This window comes from Centroberyx affinis, unplaced genomic scaffold (genome assembly GCF_046629955.1).
Source record: "Centroberyx affinis isolate AG114_WGS23_722 - 3 ecotype Tasmania unplaced genomic scaffold, CSIRO-AGI_Caff_v1 ptg000127l_1, whole genome shotgun sequence".
Classification (NCBI taxonomy): domain Eukaryota; kingdom Metazoa; phylum Chordata; class Actinopteri; order Beryciformes; family Berycidae; genus Centroberyx; species Centroberyx affinis.
In genome coordinates this window covers 200918-228643 of record NW_027278828.1, presented here as the reverse complement: position 1 = coordinate 228643, position 27726 = coordinate 200918, and the positions used below count along the sequence as shown (strand labels likewise).

The 27726-nt window shown below is 44.4% G+C and overlaps 1 protein-coding gene across 1 annotated transcript; it reads left to right on the top strand.

Moving 5' to 3' along the window:
- The first annotated feature begins 65 nt into the window (after window positions 1-65).
- Window positions 66-26633, top strand: rnf38 (ring finger protein 38). Its single transcript, XM_071529701.1, has 13 exons — window positions 66-124; window positions 1140-1815; window positions 13615-13676; window positions 19354-19556; window positions 19705-20077; window positions 20206-20370; window positions 20707-20877; window positions 21644-21835; window positions 22074-22177; window positions 22399-22483; window positions 22921-23042; window positions 23172-23271; window positions 23503-26633. The coding sequence occupies exons 2-13, from the start codon at window positions 1218-1220 to the stop codon at window positions 23563-23565; spliced, it is 2238 nt and encodes a 745-aa protein (XP_071385802.1). The 5' UTR covers window positions 66-124; window positions 1140-1217; the 3' UTR covers window positions 23566-26633.
- Window positions 26634-27726: the final 1093 nt, after the last annotated feature.

Here is a 27726-nt window from a genome sequence, read left to right as displayed (position 1 = left end):
CATTTCACGCTGACACCAGGCGAACACGGGGCGCATACGCACACACATACACACTCACACATACGGCTCACAATATTATCGACAGATCCGAGTCAGGAGTACAGTCGAGGAGAGCACGTTGAAGGTAAGTTGTTACAAAAAACTACTTATGGTGGGCAAAATAGAGCGTGTTTCAATGGAGACTTAGAGGCGGGGTCCTTCTTTAAGATCGCATTAATTTTAGCCGTGGTTCTTTCTTTGTAATTTTAGGTTGACCACTTTTTATCCATTCCTGCGCGCTTTGCTGTTTTGCCCTTTTCCAACGGAAAGACCTAACCGGCAAACCTAACTCACGCAATGAATTCACACTGAATAAGTTTTCACCCACTGCTTTTTTATTTTGTTACTATTATCCAAGCCATTTAAAGGGAATCGAGGCGTGGGTGGCTAGCTACGGGATTTTTCTCTGTGTTAGTCGGGGGAGGAGGAGGGGTTGATACGGCTTGCCAGCTAGCGAACGACATTACGCAGACTGGCTTAACAAGTTTAAATGGCTGTAAAAGTGGCCAAAGTTACCTTAAACTCAGCTCAGGGATAGACACTGCTATGAAAAAACGGCCACATATCCTTACGATGTTATGGTACGATTAGAACAAGCGTGTTAAGCTGTTTACCATTGTATGCTATGCGCACTAGCATGTCCCCCTAACGTTAGCTAATGTAGCTAGCGAGCCATGGCCGTGCCTGCTCCTGGGTTGTTGTGAACTTACCGTCGTTAGCCAGAATGACTAACGTTATCTTTCAATGGAACTAACTATATAGTGTTTTTACTGAAGTTCCCAATGTGTTTAAACTCGCCCACGCTTCTCGTCATGTAAAAAGTACCGGAGACATTAGGGATATCTTAGTATGAAACGTTGTTCGGTTGTTTCACCAGTTCAGGGAATTGTGCTGTGGATGGCTGTTACTTTGACAAACTTGGGGGAAGTAACCTAAAGTTACAACAAAATTGCTTGTCGAAATAAACACAGGCGCTGCTAACGTTAAGTGTTTGCGCTGACATGGTTTTATGTGGTGAATTTATATCGTTACAGTGAAACTACGTATCTCACGGTCCGGTTTAACTGTTAGCCTGTGTTCAACTCTGTATTTTTAAACAGTGTCTAAAAGCTTCTTCTGTGAGAGGAAACGAGAGAAAAAAAGGCAAAAAAGAAAGAGAGGAAATCCCCCGAAAGGAAATGCCAATCGCAGCCGCTGGACAACCAACGACTCAGGAGCCTAGAGTTTACCCCCGGCTGCCCTCCACCCCGGAGCCCGTCCCTAAAGGGGCTGATTTATTCGACGAGGCGGGGGCGGCGGAATCGGCGGAGCGAACAGAGTACGGGGGCGCGGAGGGGGGCAGAGGACTCGGGGGCTATAGTTACAGCCAGAGCGGCGCTAGGGGCTTTGTACAGCCCGGATCCACCAACGGTTCTCCGCCGCAATCCCCTCCCTCGTCCTCCTCTTTCCTCTTCCATCCCCTTCATCCCCACCAGCCCCACCAAATGGCCATGGAGCCCCCAAGGACTCGATCGCGTTCCCGGTCTGGATACTACCAGCAGTACGGTGGTGGGAATGGTAATGGAATTACCGGTAACGGAGTCATGGGATCTAACCACCACCAGCAGCAGCAGCAACTACATCAACATCAACAGCAGCAGCACGGTGCCGGGTGCGCACCACTTGGAGCTCACATCAACCACTCGGAGAACCAGCAGCGAGCCCCCGGAACTAACGCCTCTCCCGGTATTCAGAGGCTTTCAGCGGCCCCCGGAGCGCACCGCATCTCGGCGGCAGGTAAATGTCCCCCACCTGTGATTGTCACTGACTGTGTGTGTGGTTACGGCAGTGTCCCCTCGACCAAGAAAGGAAGAGGGACACGCGTTTCATTACTTAGACTTTTCTCTTCTGCTGAACGCATACCCACCATATAGAAGTCGAGCTGTTTTAATTTGCTGCTGTGGCGAGGCGTTTGAGCAGAGGGGATGGGGGTGTCCGGGGGTTGGCATGGCAATAGTGTGTGTGAGAGAACACATTAGTTGTTTTCTAATTAGACAGGATGTTTTATGTGCTTGCCACAGAGCTGCAGTCTGGATATAGTGCACAGTTAACATACAGTAGGTAAATGAACAACAACAGCTTGTGATGTGGTTAGGGGTAGCCTTAAGCTCATTCAACTGCTGTGAATAGTTAGTCACCCAGACTGTGCGTCTTAAATAAGACACTGTGGCATGTCTTCTTTTACTCAACTAGTCAAATATTGACGTAGCTAGGTAACAGGCCTTACAGTGTGTAACATAGGCCAATTTTCATCTAAATTGAACATGGTATATTCTTTCTCGTATAGACACAAAAGCACACGGTAACAGAGCTGCCCACATGATGCTACCAGGAAGCACAGGGTTATGGCTGCATGGGCTCAGAGGTTGTGAAAAAGACAGAGGAAAGATAGGCAACTTCTCATAGAGCTTCCTTCAAGGATTCTTATGTTAATTGTAAGTATATGGTCTTGTGCAGCTTAGTGGGTAGAGTATGGCAGTAACCCTTTGGGGGGAAAGGGTTGATTTTCCACTGGGGCTACCCATACTAAAAATGTATGCATTTGTCATATTGTAAATACTCACTTGGTGTAGTGCTTTGGATAAGAGTATCTGCCACATAGTTTGTGTTATGTTATATGAAAGAGGTTGGGCATGGCCTGTATGTAATAATTAACAGACGGATAATCTCCTATGTGCTGGAGGGGCATATTCTGTTTCAGAGAGAGGGATTCTTAACTCGTACACACCCTGGGCAAGCCATCCATGATATTTGTACACTATAGTGCAAACCTAGATTTAACTTGTTGGTTGGCTTGTGTGTGTGTGTGTGTGTGTGTGGACTGCTGGTGGTATAGAATGCATCTGAGGGTGCTCTCACACAGCAACTGCAGTGCAGTGAACCAGGCAACATAGAAACACCACAGCTAGAGTTTCAGACTCGGCGACACCATTGGAAAGCTTCTCTTTCACTAAAGCTACAAGCACACCTAACAGGCTTCTCAGGTTGGGGAAACGTTCAGTCTGTCGTGGTCGGCTATGGTGTGGTCCTTTGGGGAACATGTGCAAGGCTTGCTCTGAGCTTGCACAAAATGTTTCACAACAGTAAAACAATGTAATGGTGTAATGATAATAACTAGTTTGATGGCCATTTCTTAATGAAGTAGATTTAAATGCTTAAATGAACAGTCAGTTTAATTTAGGCTACCATACATGCTTGTCTCTGGCTGAAACTGATTTAAGGGAAAAATAGAATGAATAACAAAATTTAAGGGGTAGCCTAAATATAAGAAGGAAGTTTCAGAGGAAACTAGTAGGGTGGTCTCAGATTTTGTAATTTAGGGAGGAGCTTGACTTTGTCATCCCTACAACAAAACTTGGAAATTTCCAAAGCCTTGTAGTGATTGGCTAGGTTTTCCCTGAGCTGACTGACTACTGACACTGATTCTACGTGTTGGAAATAATTGTCATGCATGCAAATGTAACAATGGAGATCAACTGAGACTGGCTACCCATGGCTGTCGTTGCTCATTGATCAATTTTGCCTGATCGTTGGGTTCATTTGTTTTAGCCTCTGAGAGAAAAGGCACCCTAACACAGAATTCACACATCTTATGATCAAGGATAGTTCAGACCTGATTTGTGAACCTGAATAAGTCTGTCTCAACGCTAGAAACAAGATTGCCAAGATTCTTTTGATGGCAATGCAGGACTAATCCTGCTTCACTGACAGTGCGCAGCAGGCATTGCAGAGACAGTAGGGTTAGTTTAGTGTTTTTTTTTTGGTTCACGCAAGTCAGCTCCACAATGGAATAAATGTGGATGTTAAAGCGCAAAGCTATATTTTATTTTTCCACAAAGTCAATATTCAGAATTCACTGTTAGTGGAGCAGCTCAAGGTTTTGTCTCTTAATGACATCATTGAGTAGGCCTATAGTCTTGGGTCTCTGGCTTCTAGTTTTTGAAAGAGTTGCTCATGTTCATAAACATTGAATGAAGCTTTGCATCATGGGCAAAACACATGTGAATGTTTTTTTTTTCTATAGGGTCGATTTTCACAGGCCTAGGTCTACTCATAGATGTAGGCCAAGGCTAGGCCTATATCTTGCCTGCATTTGAGCAAGCCACATACATTTAATGAAATGCAGTATTACAAATAGGAGTGTGTGCATGTGCGTTTGTGAGAGCAACTAAGCAACAAGCTATGTATGGAGACTGGAATTACCTGTCTGGGAGAGGGAGAGTAAAAAGAAACGTTCGCAGCTGAACACACACATACGCACACACACACACATACACACACAAACAAAGGCTCTTTCTGGACTCCTAGCCCAGCCCGCAGGTTGTCTAGCAGTGCTTGTGTCATACGTCTAGCTGTGTATAGGCTTGCTGGGCAGTCGGGAAACCAAGCTGTGTATCTGTGTGTGTGTGTGTGTGTGAGAGAGGGAGAGAGGTGGGGTATGGAAAGGCAGAGAAACAAGGGATCGTTAGAGGAGGAAAAAAACAACAGTTTGTCAAGTCACACTGCATCGGCAAGGAAGTTGAACTAGCAACCCTGTAAGTGTATTGGTCTTCTGTGACCTTCGACCCCGGCTCTCCCTTGGTAGCTTGGCTATGACATGTAGAATAGCACAAATTGATGGCTAGAATGACCGTATTGTATTTCCATCCAAATGGATTTCGATCTAGAGGGGAGAGGCACTGGCTAGAGATTCTATAGACACTCACTCACTATCTGGACTAGTTTCCATCAGACTGGAAACACACACCACACAAAAGAACAGTAGTCCTGAAAGAACAGAAGCGTGTGTGTGCATATTTCTATTTGCACTGTGTGCAAGCAAGAGAAGATAAGAAAATCTGACTGCAGCAAAAGTGCAAAAGTATAAAAAGGTTTCATTTAGGAGGTGTGAAGCTGAGACAACCCCTTGCTTTATTCTTGAGTACTTTTTTTTTATTGTTAGCTTAGCTAGGTGTAGGATGGGGACTAATTTATAGTGGAATATTCTCTTACAAGAGTGAAGCAGCTGGCTAGTTGGACCTTTCTCGGCACTACACACCTTTTATTATTACAGCAGCCCCTCGTCTCTTTCCCAGAATGGGTCCTGGTTGTTTGGAAGAGTGAGAGAGAAAGAGAGATACTTGGTCTATTCTTCCACGCCAGTCACCTGCGTTGGGCATGAAAGCTAATGATGTCCTCCTCTCTTCGATCGCCTCCTCTCTCTCCTCTCCCTGTAGTTTCTTCTGTCTCCTTTGATCTCTACTATTTTGTCCCTGTTTCTTTCACCTGTGTTTCATGCTATTCATGTCACACTTATAATTCTCTTTCCTCTTGTCTTCATCATTCTCTCTCGTTTGTCTCCTTCACTTATCTCTCCTTCTGTTCACAGGGCAGGAAATAAACATGGGCTAAGGGGCAAAAAGCCTCCTGAAAGCTCATGTCCCCCAAGTTGAGATTAAAAGAGCAAAAATATCCCCAGACGGGAAAAAGGGTAGAAAATGAGTAAATACTTAAGCAAGGGGTTTTGATGAAATTTCCCAACAAATGCTTAAAAATGCCGCCAGATCGGTTCACATCAGACAAAAAACGTCCTCTGTAGCAGCTGATATCCGATCCTGGTGCCTACCCACTTCTGTCACGGCCTGTCCTCTTGCCATTTCATTCATTTCTTGCCCCCCTTTGGATCATCCTCCCTCTCTTTATGCCCCCCCCCTCTTCCTACCTCCCTCTGGGTCACTCTCTCTGTCCTCATCCTCAGCCCTCGCATTTGTCTAATGGAGGGATCGTTTTAATGGATTGCTCAGAGCAGCAGAGGGACAGCCGCTCCTCTCTGCCACTCTACCTTTACCCCTCCACTCCTATCCTCTCCACTCCTCTGTCTAAAACAGAAGGGGAAACATGCACTCTGTTTTTACTTCCCTTTGTCCAGTCACCCAGGCAACCATCTCCTGTTTGGAGAGAAACACTTTTTTTGGGGGGTTCCCTTGCTACTTTGTCACTCCAAGTAAACAACAAAGCAGTCAGCTTGGTCAGCAAGATAGGATCCTTGGGGGGTGGAGGAGAGTGACCTCAAATTAGCCCTAACTTAGGGATGAGCTTTGACCTGGCTCAAAAGAAAAGATGTGCTCCAGAGAGAGGGTGAGAGAGTGAGGACGCCGAAGAGCGCTGGAAAAGTCTTGTGGGAGGTCAAGTTAGGGAGAGGGGAAGAGTAAACTGGAAGGGAAGGAAGGGGGAGTATGTGAGGGGAAAAGAGGAGAGTTGGTTTGTGAAAGGAGTAGTGGGCTGGATTAGAGAGGTACAGAGGTTGATGGAGGGAGGGAGCGTAATGCATGGGTTTTAGGAAGGTCAGGCGGAGGAAGAGGGTGAGGAAGGGAAAGGGAGGGAGAGAGATAATTAGACCAGAGCAAGGGAGTTAGCAAAAGGAGGACGTGAGCAAGTTTTATGGAATAAGGCTGACTGTGAGAGAGAGCTGGAGGACATCGTGAGTGTTGGTGTAAGCAAAAGACAGAGAGGAAGCATGCTTTATAGAGAGGAAGGGAGTGTGCAACCTGGGAGGGGGTGGGGAGAGTGTGACTCGAAAGAAAGGAGGAGAAAGATTGGTTGGGAGCAAATGTAGGCATGGATAGGGAGGGAGGGAGAGAGGGAGGGAGGGAGGGAGGGAGGGAGAGAGAGACAGCGGGAGCAGAGACTACAGGCAGTAAGTTTGCAAGTGTAGGTAAAGTGAGCGTGTGAGAAAGGGACGGATGAATGTTGAGTGAGTCGAACGGAAGGAGGGAGGGAGGGAGGGAGAGGTTGGCTGCTCATGTTCTTGGCATCTTTTCCTCTTCTCTCTGTTGATGAGTTAGTTCTCACCAGCCAGGGGTACAAACCACATCAACTCGCTTTTCTTCGTTTCTTGCTCTCTCCCTCCGTATTTTAGCCCTTAGTTATTTTTGTAGCTATTCTGTGTCTCAATAGTTTGTTACCATTTTCAGCTTCTGCTTGTCATTTCAACAGAACCCCCCTCTCTGTGTCCTTCCCCATTTCCATCTCTCTTGTTGTCCTCTTTTAGCCTCTGTTGTAACCGTTATGCAAAGTGAGTTGGCACTGCATGTATGTGTGTGTCCTCTTTGCACCGAGTACCCCACTGCGAGATTGTGTGTGTGTTTGTGTGTGTGTGTGTTGGTTGAGGTAGTGAATAAGTTTGTTGTGGTTCTACACAGTGTTGTAGATACAAAATATATGACACAAAGCAATGTGTTTGTTTGGAATGTAAAGAGCCTTATTCATTTAGCCACTCATTGGATTAGAAGGGAAATTAGAGGAGGTCTATTTGGGGAGGGAGGCTGACACTAGTCAGCTTTTAATATTATCTGAAATGTTTTGCATTTCAAATCAGGACTAAGATGTGGTCCGTGAGGCTAGCACATATATTGATACACTGATATCACGGATATTACCTGCTATACAATGGGTAGTTTAACCGAAGCATTCTGATATGTCAAAAACAAGTTTGACTGTGCTGATAATTCCCCTAAAGTATGTCTAACTGTCTAACTTTATTGGTTGCTAGTTAACTCTTATGGTAACCATGGGGCTAGTTGGGGATCCCGCTTACTTTTTCCTGTTCTTATATACTGCTTTGGAGAAACCTTTTCAGACAGTACACATGCATTTGTGACTATTGAATAACCATAATACCCATGAGTGTGTTCTTTACTGTGATTACTTTGGTAAGGTTGAAGCTATTGCTTCTCCATCATACCCATTAACACTGTAAAGAACACCATCTTGGGTATTACTGCAATAATATCACAGGCCTTTCATAGGTATCAGCATAGTTTTGTTTCAGAATGATGAGGATTTCCTCCATTTAAATGAAGTGGCACCTATGCTTACAAAATGTATAATGATCAAATAGCCACTCTTTGAGACAGATTTGAGGAATAATGATCAACAAGATGACTATCTCAACTTCCACCACAAAAAATATTTTTGGGAATTTATATAAAGTATTGTTTATTTTCTGTTCATGTATTGACATTGATACTGGGCCATAAATCATGCATTGGCCGGCCCAAATACCAGGATATGCAATTCCTGACAGGCTATTTCCAATTAGCTCTTCAGAATGAAGTTGAAATGAGTTGTGAGCTCAGTTTCTGGTGGTAGTGTAGAGATTTATGATGGAGTGAAGGGATCAAGACTGTCATCTGTCTCTGGCTCTCTGTCCATTTCTCTCTCCCCTCTCTCTCTCCTAACACTCATGCATTGCACTCCCAGTATCCCTCCCTCTCTCTCTCTGCTGGTTTCTGTCTTTCATTGGGGGAGGAGGAGGAGAGGGAGAATGTGAGGACAGAAGGAGGAGTGAGAAGGAATAAGAAGTGTGAAGGAGTGGTTGGGTGTGTGGTGTGTGTGTGCATATACATATACTCGGTTCTGGATGTGTGTATGTGCGCGTGCCTTGTTTACTTGCTGCCTGGGTGGGCTGGGAGCAGGAACAGGACTGTCAGAAACACACACACACACACGCACACACACACACAGGCACAGTGACGTCACCCTAGGAAACTTTCTGCTACCACTGCACTGAGAAGAAGTTGATGGAAGCGAAAACGAGAGAAAAGGGCGATAGAATGATGGCATATCATTGAATATACTGTGTCTTGAAAGGTCCTTTGACTGAAACCATATAATAAAAGATGCTGAGGTACGTGTGTGTGTGTGTGGGGGCTTCTTCCTTCTTTATGTCTGTGATTGAATAGAGGGAGGGGTGATTAAGAAAGGTATGGAGTCAAATAAAGAGAATGGGATGGAAGGGAAGGAGCGAGGGATGGAGGAGCGACCTCAACAAACTGCAACGGGGAAAATGGAGAGAAAGAACTAGAATGAGGATGGAGAGAACAATAAATGGATGGGGGAGGGCACACTGAAGTGGGAGAGAGGGGGAATCATTCCCATTTCTATACACACGCTTGCCGTCAGGTCTCTGTGAAGCAGTGTTAGGCAGGTAATGACTGGGCAGGCGTAACATGCCCGCCTATTTTAAGCCTGTATGCCAGCTTGTTACTCGACTCTGCTCTGCACTAGGGTGTGAAGTGTGCTGTGACATGTGTTCAGGGGGCGGGGTGATGTGAGAGGTGTGTGTGTATATGTGTGTGTGTGTGGGTTACACATAAGCTTGGCTGAAATTCTCTTTACTTTCTCTATATGTTGTATAAATAGGTCTTAGAGGCATTGGTGCAAGTTCTGCAGCAGACGACCAGGCTTCTGTCCATTTCGCCATTTGTTAGTGTTGAGCTGGTAATTTGTTAAGTAAGCCTGTCACTTCTCTATCCACCCTCTCTTATCTATCTTTCTATTCATCCACTATCTCCTGTGTTTTTCTCATTTGACAGAGAGAGGGAGAGATAGTTGGAGAGAGAGAGAGGGAGACGGCAAGAGAGAGGGTGTGATAGAGAGCGTGGACAGAGATGGTGCGATAGGGAAAGCAAGGAAATGTGGATGTCGTGCGATAAAGCAAGAGGAATATATGGGAGAGGGACAGGCCGGCAGATAGGGAAATAGATCGGAGGCAGGGAGGGGTGGTGATGAAGTGATGGAGAGTGTGAGAAGGAGGATGGGAGAGAGGAGGAGGAGGTGTGAGGAGGGTGTCTGAGCTAGAGCGCAGGGGGGGAGAGAGGGATGAGAGAGGGAGGGAAAGAGGAGGGGAGAGGTGGAGGAAATGGATAGAAATAGCTGATGCACTCTCAGGCTTACAGAAAATCAATAGCAGTCAAGAGGGGAAGCCACAACCCCCACCCTGCTCCCTCTCTCTAACTGTTCTATCTCTCTCTCCCTCCAGTCCTCTCCCTTATCATGTCTTGTTCCTCCACCCTTTATTTTCTACCCATCTCTCTTTCTTCCCCATTGCCCTCACCCCTCCATGCGTATTCCCAACCTCGTCCTCTTCTATTCCACCTCCTCTTTGCCCTCTTCCTCCACATTGCCCCCCCCCCCCATTTCTCTCCCCTCGTCTTTTCTCTCCTTCACACTACCTCTCCATCCACTCCTCACATCACTATTCTTGTCTTTCACTCTCCTTCCAAGGCATCTTCTTTACCTCTGCCTTTTTTCAGCTTATTTTCTTTCTCCTCCATTTTCAGGGAACTGATTTTTTTTTTTTGGCTTTTTTTAAAAAAAACTTAAAAATGCCATTCATTTCTAATTGGAGGATTTTATTATTGCTCCTATGCGTTCCTCACCACAGCCTTGCATCCTCCTTTCCTCCACCCCCCCTTCTCTTCCATTCTTTCCACTGTTTATTCCCTTATCCACCAAGATTTTGCAATAGTGACATCCAATCTCATCTGCCTACTGTGTGTATGTATGTGTTACCCCAGTATCTTCCTGAAGCACAACTCTTGACCATAGAAGTGTGTGTGTGTGTGTGTATGTGTGTGTTGTGTTTGTGTGTACTCTGTGCTGAGCTACTGGTCACAGTGTGTTCCATGCAGTCAGTCCCGCCCTGCCTCTCGTCTTTTAAGTCTCACCACTCTGAAGTGTTGTCTGTAGCGTCTTGGGAGCTGTGCTGCTGTTTCAAGGCCTAGCTCCCACTTTGCATTTATTCACTAGAGAATCAGAGGAGGGCTGCAAAATTCTAAAATGATAACAATAATTAAGGTGATTCAGATATCTTCTTAAATAAGGTATTATCGTGCTGTGCAGAATCCCTGGCCTGGACAAATCAAGTCTTGTATCTGAGAAAATGTTTCATATTTATTTATTCACATCCTTTTGTAATTTGTGTAGAAGAAGATGACGCACCACACACACTCCACCAACAAGCCATCTTTATTATTAAAATCATGCCGTTTCAGTAGGGCTGGGTGATATGAACTGAAATCCATATCACAATGTATTGTCATAGTTACCTCGATAATGATAAATGAAACAACAATTTGCTCATATTTTTTACCTTGGTGCACAAATATTGCATTCTCCATTAGTGGAAGAATGCAAGAAGAATGGAAGATTAGCCGCTGCAGTTAGGCTAGACTTATGTGCCCAGCAAGCAAGCGTCACTCAATACAAGGTGAGAGAGGGACGTTTGACTGACTGACCTGAATTTAGCTCCTGATGATGTCTTGTGTGGGGAAAAAATAACCTGTCTCCTTACACAAGTTTATTCCAGTTGTATTATATGTATACATATTTGCCTTCTCTGCAGTCTGCAGAGGGAGAACAAATGGCGAGTCGTCTTTTCGGCCCTATACCACCAAGGGACTCAAGGAATCGCCAAAGTCATCAAGTTTGCATATGTGCTGCTCGTCGTGATTGCTATGGACGGCGATTACGTTCTGTTCTGATTAAGCTCTGTTTTTTTAACAATGGCGGTCTTCTTGGTCTTGTTGGTTTTGGTTGGTCATGATTAATCCCGCCCCCAGCCCCTGACGTAAGCGGTTCTTTATTCTAGACCAGCAAAGTATTGGTGCCACTCTGGAACCCAGTTTTCCTGGCCGAGAGCCGGTTCTTTGGCCGTCAAAACGCAAAGAACTGGTTCAAGATTAGGCACCGGCTCCGAACCGGCCCTCGAACTGCCTTGGTCAAAAAGGGGTATAGATGGTGAACACTTGTATGCAGTGTGTGTGTTTTTCTACCCGTGGACATGATGTCACAAAAACATTTTAAACCCGTTCTGTAGTTCCTATGTTATGCTCCATAGAGTGACTCCAGCTGAATGACTCGTCTCTGACTCAATTTGCCGGACTCTGACAATGAGCAAGTGAGTTTGCCTATTGTGATTGGTGAATGAGTGTCGTACAGGATACCGCTATGCAGTAGGCGAGTCTCTTGAATGCTTCACCAGTATTCCTTCCCAAATCATCTCTGCGAAAATAGCCATTTAGCTGGTTTTCACTACACTAATATAAGCTTTACTTACCTGAACCTTTTCAATCCATTTATTTTGCCTGCTCCAGGGATTGGGGTATGAGAAGAGGAAGGCTTTTTTAAGGATTGAGGAATTCAGTTGTGAAAATCTCTCTTTCTGTCTGCCTCTATTTCTCTTTCTCTCTCTTCCCCTCTCTCCTTTGTTGTCAATCACAGCTCCTCTTCAAAGAGAGAAGCTGTGAGCAGAAAAACCCCACAAACAAACAGCAGAGAGGTGAAAAATGCTCTCCAAAAGGCTCTTTGCATCTATTCCCTTCTAGTCTGTCTTTCTTCACCTTCTCGCTATCGTAAAGGTAGCCTTCCCTGGAGTGCCCTTGGGAGTGCTTACCCTTGGACTGTATACCACTGCCACCATCTGTGGCAGGGACGTCCCCAGCTAAAGACGTGCCCGAGACAAAAGGAAAAACAAAAGCCAAAACAAACAGAATAGACGATAAAAAGATGAAAGGATTGGGAAAAACAAAAGAGTAAAAGTCTTAGCGGTGATGCAAGCGGCGGTATCATCAGAAAGCTTCTCTAATCCAGGATTACTGTGTTTACTCCGTGTGTGTGTCTGTCTGTGTGTGTGTGTGTGTGTGTGTGTGTACGCCTACTGCTTCTGATCTTGGAGACAAGGCTATACCATATGCATTTCGCTCACTTTCCTTTTGTGCTGCACACACACACAATCAGGACCCCTTCTCACAAACATGTTGTCATTGTGTTTTAAATCCAGTTCCATGAGAACAATAACAACAAAAGGATTAAATGTATATGGATAAAGCCAACCCACAAAGTATTAGTCTGAAGAGTAAACTGTGAGCTTCTCTATGAGCTCACAAAACAATATTGGATTTTCACTGCTAATGAACTTGAACTGTAAAAATGTGTAAAAAAGACTTGGTTCTTTTTTGATAAAATTTTTAGGCATTTTTTTAGGCATTTTTGATTGCTGTCTTGCCCCGGCCAGTTTTGTCTTATTATATTTGACGGTGTCTTTGACTCAGTAGCAGCCTGTAATGGCATTTAGGAGGTTAGGAATGGAGAGATGAATTGAGAGCAGAGATGGTTTTAATACAGTAGCACATTGCAGTCAGCCCCATTCAAATTCATGCAGACCAGGGAGAAGACTTTGTCTAGGAGGAGTTTATCACTGGGCTTAAACCACAGAGTTAGGGATGAGTTCCTGAGCAGATCTGTATGTATGGGAGAGTATGGGAAAAATCTCTTGATAATTACCAGGTCTAAGAAGCCTCAGTTTTGGAAGTCGATAAAAACCTCGAACGATTTGGGAAAAAAAGCTGTGGTTCAGTTCTAACTTGGCATATGACTACACATTTCATGTAGTTGTAGACCCAGTGTTGTTTCACATATTGTGATATTTATTGTGAATCTTATTTTGTAGCCCAGCAATTTTATAAATCTTATAAAACAATCATCAAAATCGTAAAATTCATTCTCAAAATTAAATTCTGTATGGAATTTTAAAATGGAGAATGTGTTGGTGTAGATCCCTGTCAAGCCTCTGCAGTGCATGTATAAGACTTCATCTGTATGATTGTAAGGTGCAGGTGATAAGCATTAGGCTTTAAACCACAGATTAGCCACATGGTGAGTCACTGTGTGTGACCCTCTGTTCTCTTCTGCTCTTTCCCTCTCTCTGTGTAGGAGCCATTGGCGGGTCCTACCACTGTCACCCTGACCATGCATATGGAGAGGAGAGCGACAAGGTAAGACACACACATTTGAATAACTTTTTTATGTTCACAACAACACAATAAATACAGGGATACAAATAAGGAAGATCAAATCAGATTTTTTTTTAAGTTGCACACGCCAAAGAACAGAGATGGAGCTCTACATTCAGCTTTCAGTTCCATGTCAACTGCAAAAAATTACAGAAAGTAGAAAATTGTGGCACCTGACTGGGACCATGCTGTACTATGACTCAAATATTAGAGGAAATGTTCTCTCAGCTGACACAGAATGAAAGAATGAGACACTAACACACACACACACACACACACACACACACACACACACACACACACACACACACACACACAAATATATTGTAGGCTATATGTTGACAGTTTGTGGACAAACTGTCACTGTACAGATTTAACAGTCAATCTGTACATTTCCTGACACAAAATTCCCACATAACCCGGTTTATCTGCACATGCCACGGTTCAGGTGAAAACTACTACTACATTTACCGTTTGTGTTTTGTTGTGATTACTTACTCTTTAGCTAAAACTGTGAAATCGAATTTCTAGGGGGAAAAAATAAAAATGTGGTGTTAACTTCCACAATCTTTATTAGGAACACAAACATTACAACTATTAAAACAATCAGTAAAATATAATTGATGGTATGTTAAAAACATACTTTTGTGGATCATAACAGAATACTTTATAATAAAATAATAAATATATTTGAGTGTACAAGCCTACTCCCATAAATGATAGTCATCGTCACAGGAGAAGGCCTGTGCAAAAAGAGAGCACACGATGAGAAAAACACTGAAGGAGGGGAAAAGGGGAGGCAGGATGCTGAGGAAGGTGTTGCAGCTTGGAGGGAGAGAGGGAAGGGAGGAAAGGGAGGGAGGGAGGCGAGGACAAAAAGAGGGAGGGGGTATTGCTAATGATTTCACCTCCAGCTGTGGGACTTGGTTGGTGTGAGAGAAGGAAGAGGAGGGGAAGGAGTGAGGGAGGGAGGGAGCGAGGGAGGGGAAGGAAGGGAGGAACAGTGGCAGAGGAAACAAAATGGGCTTTGAAATCTTGTTGATGGAAAAAAAAAATAAGTGGGGGAGGGCGAAGTGTGTGTGTGTGTGTGTTTGTGTTTCAGTGTTAGTGGAAGCATGTCTGCAAATATTAATGAATCTGTAAAAGCAAATGACCATATTTGCTCCATGTGCAGTGTGCACATGCATGCGCAATTTCTTGTGCATGAATGTTTGAAAGGAGTCGTCTGGGTTCAAGCATATTTCTTAGGTTTAGGTTTGTGTGTGTGTGTGTGGGGGGGGGGGTGTGTTAGCATGCACTCTCTGGGCTGGGGCCTCTTTATTTTGGTTCTCAGTGTTGACGGCAAAACCAGAACAGCTGCTCTCCACACTTCCTGTGTGTGTGTATATGTGTGTGTGTGCCCGCGTCCCAAATGTGGACAGAGTGAAATAGAATGTGGGAGGGTGTGTCCGTTCTCAGTGCTTCGGGATGTCTGTCCAGCTTGGTGTGTGTGCGTGCCGAATGTGGACAGAGTGAAAAGGAATGGGAGGGTGTGTGTGGTCCCTACACTGTGAGCATTGCAGAATGTAATAGCAGCCATAGAGCAGTACAGAATGTATTGGGGCTGTGCTGGGAGTGACTAGTTCTGTGTGTGTCTGTCTGTCTGTCTGTGGTGTTGGAGGACTAGTAGGAGGTGCTCTTCCCTCTGGTCTCATGAATAATATCCCCAATGCCCCAGGGCAGAGACAGGGACTCTGTCCTGTGAGTGAGCATCGTCCTTCGGATGAGACGTTAAACCGAGGTCCTGACTCTGTGATCAATAACGATCCCATCGGCACTCATCGCAAGAGTAGGGGTGTAACCCCAGTGCCCTGGCAAAATTCCCCAAAACAGGCCTTCCTTCCATCATGGCCACCTAATCATCCCTCGTTACCTAATTGGCTCTTTCAGTCCTCTACACTCCACTGAGATAGCTGATGTGTGGTGAGCGTTCTGGTGCAAACTGGCTGCCGTGCATCCCCCAGGTGGGTGCTACACACCGGTGGTGGATGAGTTGAGTTGAGTCCCCCCCAATATGTGAAGTGCTTTGAGACTTAGAAAAGCGCTATATAAATGTAATCAATCAATTGTCTGTCTGTCTGTCTGTGACCTGTGGCTTGTCTTGGCTTTAGTGTAAGCATGTTTGGACCAGGCGTGTGTGTGTATGTTCACAAGATGCACTTTATCTGAACATAAGGCCATGTTAAGCTATATTGCTTGAGGACACACACACACACACACACACACACACACACACACACACACACACACACACACACACACACACACATCTTTGTCTGACACTGCTCCCCTCCCACTAACGCGGGCAGACAGGCCCATCAAACTTTCATACTAATGGGTGATACTCTGCATGTGTTCAGACAGACTGTATGTGTGTGCGTGTGTATGCGTGTGTGTGTCCTGTCTAAGAACTTCTTGTCTTGTCCCCTCAGATTTCAGGCCGGGGTCCTGGGCAGGACAGGCAGAGGAAGGGGGGAAGGGGGGAGAGGAAGAAGGGACTGTAGAGGGGTTTAGAGGGGCTTCAGCATATCTGATGGAAGGAAGGGGGGATGGGAGGAGATTGTTGAGGGGGGATGAGGGGGGCGGGCAGGCAGGAGGGAACATTTCAGGCTTGGGTTGGAAGAGGCTGGCTTAGATATGAAAATGGGCACAGTGGATGTCCCTAGGGGTTCAGGGTTGGGGTTAGACTGGTGGAGAGGTTGTGGGGTGTCGGGTCGGGGGGGAGTGGGGGGGACTAGGGAGGGGGTGTTGAGAGGAACAGAGGAAGAGAGAGTTGGGGGTGGGGGTGGATGACTGGTGCCCTCCATCCTGTGTAGAAATGTGCGTGGGTAGTCCATGTCTCCTGTATCCGTTTTAATGAAATAGGCCCTAAAAAGCTTGAGTAGCTCAGTTCAGGATAGGGTTTTTCCAGTCCATTAAACTCTGGCCTATTGAGGAAGAAAATATAAAGTATCACGTAGCCTAAGTTTTGTTCCAATTATGGTACATTTTAAAGAATAGTAGGTAACTTTAGTCCTTAGTCGACCAAAAAAATAACGTTTTTACAGACTGGATATTCTAAATTTTAGAGATGCTGAAAGATGAACTTGAGGTTTTCCCCCCAATTACGGATGTCTAGCATTTTGGAAATGAACATTTCTTATTTCCGCGCATAGGTCTTTTGAATGAGTGATGAGCATGATGAGCATGATCTTTTCATTGTGTGGGAGTGTCACTGAATTGGATTAAAAACAGTACTTTTGCTTCTGGTATGCAGCCTTTGAGAGTCATTAACCTTGCCTCTCTGCACGAATACCACCAGAGATGTTGCCACTTAAAATTCTTAAAAAGCCAGGGAGGATTCATCTTACAATTAGACTACTCTCAACTTCAAGGCTTTACTAGATTTGTTTTTATTCAATGAAAAAAGCAACCTGTCATTTATGTTTAACAGCTGGGGTCAATTCACTTTGTATTTGTATGATGAAAATGCTTCTCTCTCATTTTCTCAAGAAGAACCTTATTTTGGCAAAAGAGTTCAAGTTTTCAAATTTTGAAGAAAATTAACTCTCTGAATTGATTGGTTTAAAACTGAATGGACCACAACTGTGATGCTAAAATTGGGGAATACACCTCGTGCATAAAGTTGATGGCCTCTTGCACTAATGTCATCAGTCCTCCTTCCCCATTGCATAATGCAGTGCATATCTTGTGTTGGCTCCGCCTGTTCCTCTTTGTATGAACTGGAAAAAACAGATGTTAGTTGCTTAGTGCTCATCTTTATGTACCTTGTCTGTTATTTATAAACGTTTGAGTCATTCAAACCCATGGATCACTACACATCTCAAATGCTGACTGCCAAAGAAATTAGGCCATTACTTCCAGGAAAAGGTTGTAGTTATGACTTGACACTGAAGGAAAGAATGAGCGAACAAATGAGTGTTTTTGAGAAATAGAGAAGGAAGGGCAGGATGGCTTTAGAGGTAGTATGGCATGGCAGGAGGTGGGAGAGGGAGAGGCCTGCTGATACACTGGTCCCCCTGGAGCCAAATGCTCAGTCATGGTGATTTACACACAGCTTATAGACAGACAGACAGACACACACACATAGACTCATAGTGTGTAACCCTCAGTAGCGACCCAAATCTGTTCTGTCATGTGGGGTCTGGTGGGCCCTGAGGCTCCACCAAGCTTCTGACCTCTCCTCCTCCTCCTCCCCTGCCTTTCATCTCTCTTTTCTTTCTTTCTCTGTCTTATACTCTCTCTCACTCTCTCTCATCTACTTCTCCTTTTCTTTTGATCCCCTCTCTTCTCTCCAGTCCTCTCCTATCATATAGCCCAGACTAAGTGAGGTCATTGTTATCATTAGGTTTTCCCATAAGCTGGCCAAGCTCGGGTCAAATCCAATGCCGCCTTATGAATGGTGTGTGTGTGTATGTGTGAGTGAGAGAGAGGGAGAGAGAGAAAGAGAGAGTGATATTGCTACAGTGGGTACAGTGTGTTTGGCTTAACAGTCTGAATACATTTTGTTCAGCTTTGTTAGAACAGCAGAATCTGCTTCAAAAACCGCTTCAGAAGGTATTGTTCTTTATAGGCTGTAGAACTCAAACAGTGGCAGCTGCCCATGTGTGAATGTGAAATTTGCGCATGTCTGCGGGTGTTTCCATAACTGTGTGTGTGTGTGTGTTTCTGCAGCCTGCTCTCCAGCTGTTTCCTGTTAGCTATCATGCTGCTCTCAAGGCTGCTGAGCTGTGTGTGTGTGTGTGTGTGTTAAAAGTCACAGCCGCTGAGTCATTTTTATCACACTTTAAAAACGTGCCTCTCCCACGATGAGGGGAGGGGTTGGGTTGGGGTTGGTGGGGATCAAGTAAGTAGAAAAAAAAAGTGTTGAGTTGGTAAATAAGGGGGAACATTGTGTGTGGCGTCTCTGCAGGAACCTGTATGTTCCTCAGAGCACAGCTCAGGTCTGAGTAAGGAGGGGTGACTAAGAGTTGACAGAAGAGTGTGTGTGTGTGTGTCAGCACTTGCCAGTAAGTGAAGTGACTCACAGATGAGTTGATTGGATTGAAAAAGAGAGTGTATGATAAGTCTTCCAGGACAGCTGAACTAAACCTGGATGACTACACTCTCAGCTATGTCACTCTACTTGTGTGTATGAGTCTTTTTTTTTTTATGCCACGGCTCTCTGAGAAAGTATTTGTCAAGCTTTTTAGTTGAGGGTGTGTACGTATGACGTTCATATGGGCCTGTGAGTGCTTGTCCTGTGTTTGGATTTCCTCACTCCAAGAGGAAGTGACTTTGAACCCTCAGGGCCATAGAGCGCTGGTGGTGGAGCGGCGCATGCACACACTCACACACACACACACACACACACACACGCACACGCAGACATACATTTGTGCACACAGGAAATGCCATGAGTCACAAAGGAGAGTAGTGTCTGATTGCGCAATGGTATGGATTGTAGGCTAGAGGGAGTGGAAAGCATGGTGAAATTGATTTATTTGATACAAGTATGAGCGCTATGGGTCACTAACCACAATACGCATACCCTCTCTCACCCCCCACCCTCCCCTCCCTCCCTCCACCCTTTCCCTCTCCTCCTCCCGCTCCCTCTCTCCCTTTCCTTCTCCCTCTGCAGAGTGAGGACAGCCCCAGTCCAAAGCGCCAGAGGCTGTCCAGTCAGTCTGTCCTGGAACAACTCTCTTCATCTGCTCCTCCACCCTCCACCCCTTCTCCCCCCATCCGCCCTTGGGAGCTAGGACCCCCCAGTCGGAGGCAACCTCACCCCCACACCCACTACCACCAGGAGAGATGCCACACACCGGCCCGGCACAGACGCAGGTAAGATGGGGGAATGAAATCTGTATTAAAATAAAATAAAACTTGAAAAGAAAATGTCATCAATTTTGCCAGGGTTTCTTGATCCCTACAATTTAGTTGGTGGAGAGTCACAAAAGTAACCCCTCCTCCTTTTCCTCGCCACCTCTAGCCCACCGGCAAGGCGTCAGCGCGGCCGTCTCTCCCGACCCGCTCGTCACCCACCTCCTCATCACCACCCCTCCACCCAAGGCCCCGCACCTCGCCTGTCGCTATCGGAGCTCCAGGATGAGAACTACCACCACAACCCCCACCACACCGCACACCAGACATACCCGACACACACACCCAGCGCCTACGGTCAGCCCCCCTCAGCTGGGAGCGGGGGGGCAGCTTCGGAGGAGCCCCGGGCTTTCCACCCCCCTACCTTGTCCCCGCGGCTACTGCATCCGGCCGCTCACCACCATCATCATCATCATCATCAGCAGCAGCATCATGCCACGCAACAGCAGCAAGGCGCCATGGTCATGGACTTGCATGAACAGGTGTGTGTCTGTGAATACCTCCTATGTGATAGTGTGGACATATATTAGACAGATAGGAGACGTTCTCTAGTTGTTTGTTGTGCGTGTGTGTGAGGCTGCATATTAACTGTGGTCTAATTCCTCCCCAGCTGCAGCAGGCCAGCGTCCCAGTCTCCTACACAGTGACCCCTGTCCCTACTCACGGTCTGGCTGCTCCTTTGTGTAGCGGTCAACACCTTCCCCCCACCTGCTCCTCACAACAACAGGTTCCCGCCTGCAGCGTGGTCTTCAGCACTGGACAGCACTACCACCCGGTGAGAAGAGCGCATGATTGTGCATTTATGAGAGTGTGTGTGTGTGTGTGTGTGTTTGCAAGTAGAAAAAAGTACACTTCATACTGTACTTTATCTGTAGTGTACAGTCTGTCCTACTACTCAACAAAGCCAATAAAAGGAGAGTGGTGAAAAAGTAGAATAGACCTGGAGAACATTTTGCTGCTGAAATGACCTGATGAGCTTTTTGATGTTGGCTGCCACCTTGTGGCAAGAAGTGGCATGCACATGTTAGAATCACCACACTGAGAAAACATCCAATCAAACTTTTTCTCTTGTCTTTTTCCTCTCTTTCTCTTCCTGTTCACCCTCTCCCAGATGCTACAGGCATGTTCAATGCAACACTTGCCAGTTCCCTATGCCTTCCCCTCCCTGCTGTCCAGTGACCCTCAGTTCCTGCTGCCCCCTCCACCCCACCTCGCCCACCACCCACCCCACCTCCCCCCACCCGGACAGTTCCTGCCCTTCCAGACACAACAGCCACGATCGGTGAGTGAGCAACTTATGTAGCTTGTAGTTGACCTGCCATTTAGCTGTACGAACTTGTATCATTCTGTCTTTACACGAACAGCAACACAAGGACTGTGTTGTGTAGTTGCAGCTGTTACAACGCAAATCTTTTTTATTAGTGCACATTCTTACAGGCTTTAAAGAGTACCAGCTCATAAATAACGCTTTATTGAATATGTTTCCTAACTAGACAATAAATAGCTGTTCTTGATGTTTGTTGTAACCTGTTCGGAGTACCTGGTGAGAAATACTGTATCATGAATATTCAGATAGTGTAAGTTGAATAATAAGATGTTTATTTTCTTACCGACATGGGTTTGACATGTTCATCAGGGATGTCATGACAGTGACAGTTCAACAGGGCCTTAAGTTATGTCTGGCATCACACCATTAGGTCATTACCCCTGTAAAAAATCAATGTGTCATAGCAATGTGTCATAGCCTTTTCACTCAATTTAATGATAGACATAATCTATGGAAGTCAACAATGTAGAACACAAATTTCAGAAACCATAGACGGAACCTGCAAACAAACAATTCTTTATGACTAGAATAATTCAATTTTTTAAGATTGTGATACATTTGTGTCTTTGTTTTTTGGTACATGTGGCAAATGCACCCATCTGAGTTGGCTAAAATTATCTATAAAAAGTACTTCCAAATACTATTTTACCAAGGTGTTGTCCCGCCATAACCCTTGTTATGCATTTGTCATGATCCTCCAACATAGTGTGTTTCTTTCCAGCCCTTACAGAGGATTGAAAATGAAGTGGAACTTCTGGGGGAGCAGCTGTCAGTGGGTGGGGGGTTCAGCTACGCCCACCATCACCACCACCACCACCACCATCACCACCAGCCTCCCTCCACCCTGCCCCCCTCCACCCCGCTCCAGTTCCTGTCGCACCATGACCCCCTGTCGCAGGAGCTGTTTACAGTGGTGAGCACATGAACAAAATACACACAACTCTCACACTCTTGCCTAAATATGCTCACACACACACACACACACACACACACACACGCTCCACATGACTTTGAAGCCACTTCCGTATTTGATGTGATTTCAGTACAAAATGCGATTTTAGTACAAAAATGTATTGTCTATTGACGTTGACATTTTTGTTTTTCTGTCCTTAAAATAAGTGCATTTTTTGTCTCTGTCCCGCCTCTCACAGCCCTACCCCCACTTCATGCCTCGGCGAATCACAGGCCGGCGTTACCGCTCTCAGCAGGCTGTACCCCCATCGCCCTACCACCCCAGCTTCCTGCCTTACTTCCTGTAAGTGCTTTCCACTTCCTCTGGCTTGTACCAAAACAAGAAAAGAGATTATAGAGGAAGTCTCATGTAGACCAATATGCTCACCATGTCCGTGTATGAACTTATGTAGGTAAATTTGGAGTAGACATACATGCAAGTATACCGCAGAGAGTTGATGCATATAATCTTGAGTACTAAAGTTTGTCTTCTTTTGGCACCCCACCCCTACCCCCTTATCTCAGGTCCATGCTTCCAGTGACCCCCACAGTGGGCCCCACTATCAGTCTAGAGCTGGATGTGGACGATGGAGAGGTGGAGAACTATGAGGTAGGACAGATTGCTACCACGACATTCAGCAGAGGATAACATTATCACATTGTAAACATGAGGATTTCACTTAGATATGTTCTTAAACAAATGCGAACAAAGCAGATTCTGAAAAAAAATGTCATTCTGTTGAACTTTTTTTTACGTGAATTGCTTTCTTTATGTTTATTAAACAAAGTGTAACACACCGAAATCCGGTCAGAAGAATTTCTGTGTTACACTTGCACCGACAGAAAGAGCCATTAACTCACTTTCTGTGTTTGCAAGCAACTTTAACAATCAGTTAATAGGATTATTTTACGTTTTCTCATATTAACACCTGAAACAGACCATTGAGAATCCATTTTCCACCTGTCTTTAACACCGTCACTGTTGTACATGCCATTTCCACCGTTGGCTATGACCTCTAACCTTTGGCCATGTGTGTGCTCCTCCAGGCCCTGTTGAACCTAGCAGAGCGTCTAGGAGAGGCCAAGCCCCGTGGGTTGACCAAGGCAGATATAGAACAGCTACCTTCATACAGATTTAACCCCAACAACCACCAGTCTGAGCAAACGCTGTGAGTATCATGTTGCCATGTCATTTTTAGAAAAGTGCTATACAAATGAAGTTATTATTATTATTATTATTATTATTGTTATTATTAAGTTGTTGTATAGCGTGGTGCTAACCTTGTGTTGTTTTACAGGTGTGTGGTATGTATGTGTGACTTTGAGTCTCGCCAGCTCCTAAGGGTGCTGCCCTGTAACCATGAGTTCCACGCCAAGTGTGTCGACAAGTGGCTCAAGGTGAGTCAGGATATTCAAATATTTGGATAATTGTAAATTTATCAACGGTTCCCCACCAATGCTTTTATCGAGTGTGACTTTCAACGTAGTATTGACTTTTGAAAAGATTAGGCAAACATCAAGTCAGAGGACATTTTTTTTTGCTGCACACACTAATGTGTATGTGCTCATTGATCTTTTAGATATATTGTTAAACTTTTAACCCTCCAATCCTTATCTTCCTCTCTCCAGGCTAACCGAACCTGTCCTATCTGTCGAGCTGACGCCTCTGAGGTCCAGCGGGATTCTGAGTGACCTTTGACCCACATCAACAGCCACCGCCCAATCACTGAATCTCTTCTGGATGTATCAACCAATCAGTGAACTTCTCTCCTTTTATCATATGGCTCTGCTCACACATTCTGCCATAGCTCCGGGACCAGTGCGTCTTAAACCTTTACTGTTTATCCCCCAGGACACTGAACAGTAATTCTGACCTGGGATCAGCATTTAGGGGTGGGGAAACTTTCTACTGACTTGTGCTCACTTTATCGCTGGACTTCCCAGGCCTCCTAACTTGGACTATTATGCCCCTACTACTCTCTGCCTTCTACTCATGGTTACTCCTTACTATTAATGGCCTTTAAAACACACACACACACTCACGCTCACACGCTCACACACTCACACACTCACACAAACACACACTCTTTATGTGCAGGTGGACATATAAATATATATTTTTAAACTCCTCCAGCCCTTCCAAACTGAAGTGATCTGTTTAGAAGACTTAAGTGAAAAACTTCTGTATAGTTGTACTAACAAACCCTGAGGGAGAATCGGCAGTCCAAAGATTATGATTATTGCATTATTATTATTCTGATCAGATTTAAAGTATTCACACCTTGGCTTTGAGAGACTGTCCATTTTCACTAGGCTCATTATAATTGCAGTTTTTGAACGGAATTGTTCATTTAATTTTAATTTGTGTGTGTGTATACTAGCATTCCTTGCGTGAGAGCATTTTGTATCGAGTCAAAACAAGTCAAAAGATACTGTACACTGTGTCAAACAAAGATTGAGCTTTGTTGGAACAGTGAAAAAAGTGAATAATATACTTTATTTTCTCTATGCGTGTCCATTTGCAAGTGTGTGTGAATGCATTTGTGTGTGTGTGTGTGTGTGTGTTACTCCTCCTCTGTGTTATTTATACAGTTCATGTGGTACAGTACACTGACTTCCCGATTCCTGTTTTTCCTCTCTACTTCAGCCTCGCTGGGAGTAGAGGGTGGCTTCAGACCTTTGCAGGGCTGTGTACAAATTGCCGAAATGTGTTCCTTTTCATGTAACCTTTGTTAGACTTTAACATGAAAAGTCCAAATGGTAGGGCAAGGAGAAGTCAGGGGACAAGGAACACCTCCAATTCCTGAGAAGTTGAGAATGCACGTCTCACGTCTTTTTCCTAGGCCACACATCTTATCCTTACATTCTCTCCTTTATCATTTCATCCCTCCATGTCTACCCATCACCGTTTTCAAGTACAGACTAGAGGCTTTTGAGAAACATATATGCTTTTATTTCAAAACAAACTTAGAGGAAACAGTTCAGGGTGATCCATCTCTATCCAGACAATATCCGCTAAGCTCTTCACCAAGGCACATCATGGGAATACAATTGGATCTGAAAGAACCGCCTGGGTGGATGCAAAACAGTTATTGAAAATTTCACCCAAACTTTTATTCATACTGAACTCACTTACTTTCCTCTGGGAATAAGGCCATTGATAAAATATAAAATGCTTCTATATCTGTCTTGTTTGCACCCAAGCAGCTTTTTCAGATCCATAAGTGCTTGCAGAAATAGATACAAGGTTTTCTCCGTCACAGACAGGGATTGAGTTTAAAGGGATTTATTGTAAGGGTCATAGACAGATAGATCGACACGTTTCTGATCGGAGAGTGGATCGGACACTCGAGCACTTTAAGTAGCTTAGCTGTAAGCATTTCTGAACAAACCACTGTGTATCAGATCAACCATTCAGATGCATTTAAAAGACTGTTCTCAAACAGGGCTTTAGATCAGGGTTCTTGGCTGTGGTTGCATGCTGTGTCGGTCGCTCAGCATTGTTTGCTGGGGGATTGCTGGGGGATTGCTGGGGATACACAGTGTATGCCTGCCACAAACATACACGTGTTGATAGATTGTGATGGTAAACACATTTAGACTAAAGTAGCTTCGTCAGCCAAGGCCAAGATGAGGCAGTCTGGGTCAGTGACTGGGAAATATTGAGAAACTATATTCTGGATAGGGAGAGTCATGCGCTGTCTGCTGACCACACTCTGCCAATACACATTCTCCATGTCACCCAGCACACATCCCAATATGTCAATCCCTTTATCTTCTCACTGCACATCCCTTTGATTCCATAAGTTTTTGGTCTCTGTATCTTTAGAAATACTTAACCTCTGTAAGGCCTACGTTAGCCTGTCATAACCTACCTGCAATGTTCACCTTATGTACAGGCTTTCTAATGCAATTTATCACTATGTATCACAATGGGTATTACGTGTCAAGTTTATGACAACCTAACATAGGTCTTGTGACTGATCAGAGACTAATGAGACTGCATAAGAGGAAGTGTATTGTGGAAATTTCAGCCAGGCACCTGCAGTGTCTTAAATGTGAGATGCCTTCTTATGAAAACTCATTTTTCCCCAGGTACAGGTTGTATCCATCCACTGTCACCGCATCACACCGACACATTCTTTTTAACCTAAAGCATTTAGAGGAAATGCACACTGACAGTAAATCAATGTCCGGGGAGAACGTCGTTTTATATGCTAAAAACTCTTCTTCAGTGTTGTCAGTGTATAAAGCCATGCAATATTTCCTGTTCACTTTTTTGCTTGGGGGTCAAAGGTCATCTTGGTTACTGTAGGCATCCGTTTTGTGTCATAGGATTGTTTTATGTTGGTGGGTTTTCTTCTGCTTGGTACACTAGCAATTACCTCAGTTTCACTATTTATGTCTTTTCAGAATATGGCGCAACCAGTATGATTGATGCTCATAAATTCATTTTGCTTACTTTTTCCTTTATAAGTTGTTGGGTTGTTTAAAGATTTTTCCTTAAAAAAATACATGGAACTCTATCATGAAATATGGTGTCATAGTAGTTTCATTATGTATTATATCTGTAACCAAAATCATTTGAAGGCCTGTTATGATGATAATGATGATGATGAAATTTTTAACAAACATTTGTACATTTTTTATGAGAGTTATTACTAGTAATACTTTATTAAGTAGTGCAATGATTTTTTTTAATCCCTTCCCCTGTCTTTTGGATTTCAAAGGCTGGTTCAATAATAAATGTATAACATCTTCTTCTAATATATTGTGTTCTCCAGTAAATTTGTCCTCAATTCCTCATTTAATCTCTCTCAAAAATTTTATTTACTTTAAAAAAAAAAAAAAGTAAACTGCATTGTCTTTCAGTGTTTCTTCTCCACTCAAATTATGCAAGGCAGTTTTGTGAGGTGTTTTCACTACTAACCTCTTGGTGGCAGTGTGGGTCTGCTACCAAGGAAGCCCTTAGTCAACCTCCCATGTTTGCAACTTTTGTCCCCTGCCATATTCAATTTGGTTAAAATCCTTAATCTGTTACCTTTTCCTTGACCTGTTAAAGTCAATGAGTGAAGTTAAGTCGCAAATAAAGGAGCAAATGTGCTCATCAGCCTCTTAAGAGTGCTAATTTAGGTTCAGTGAACCAGGTCCTCCTGCCAATTTCATTTTCATTCAGTTTGAAAAGAAAAACTGATCAACGTCCCTTTAGGAATAGGGTTTCAGATAGGATGACATTAATTCAAGCCCATCACTCCTGCAGAGTTTTTCCAAACTATCAGAAAAAAACACAGCTGTTAGAATACAGATATAAAGTAAGTCATTGATTTAATTGCATAATGTTGATGACAACCTCTCCAAAGATGAAGTGCAGAAACTGTTCATGTTTCCTCTCCTCCTTCCCTTGTGTCCTCCAAGAGACGAGTGGTAGTGAGGGAAGGGCAGAAGGGTTCGGCAGCACAGACTCTCAGGCCTGCTGAATGAAACTCAGGAAGGAGAGAGTTGGCAGTTCGACAGTTTATTCAAGCTGCACATTGGGAGCTAAGAAACTCAAATTGAAAAGAATAGGCAGAATTTTATAGTGTTGAATATTCAGGTTTATGATAATACAGGTCATTTCTATTACTGCAGTTGTGTACAGCTTACTTCTTCATTATGCCAACCAGCAATAATTGTTAAATGCACACTTTAAGATAAAGGTGAACTCCTTCTTTTCTGGTCACAAACACTCATTATTCTCCAAGGACTCCTAACCCATTATCTAAGAGTTAGAGACAGCCGCACATCTGAACTCCCTCATGCTAACACTTCAGCCTCAGAAAAGAAAGAATGACTCTTGTGCTCGTAAATATATCA

Excerpts from the sequence above, each read along its gene's own strand:
- rnf38 (XM_071529701.1), top strand. The coding sequence starts at position 1,218 with ATGCCAATCGCAGCCGCTGGACAACCAACGACTCAGGAGCCTAGAGTT. Across the intron at positions 13,677-19,353 it reads ATGGAGAGGAGAGCGACAAG|AGTGAGGACAGCCCCAGTCC; the intron begins GTAAGACACACA and ends CTCCCTCTGCAG. Across the intron at positions 22,484-22,920 it reads GAGAGGTGGAGAACTATGAG|GCCCTGTTGAACCTAGCAGA; the intron begins GTAGGACAGATT and ends GTGCTCCTCCAG.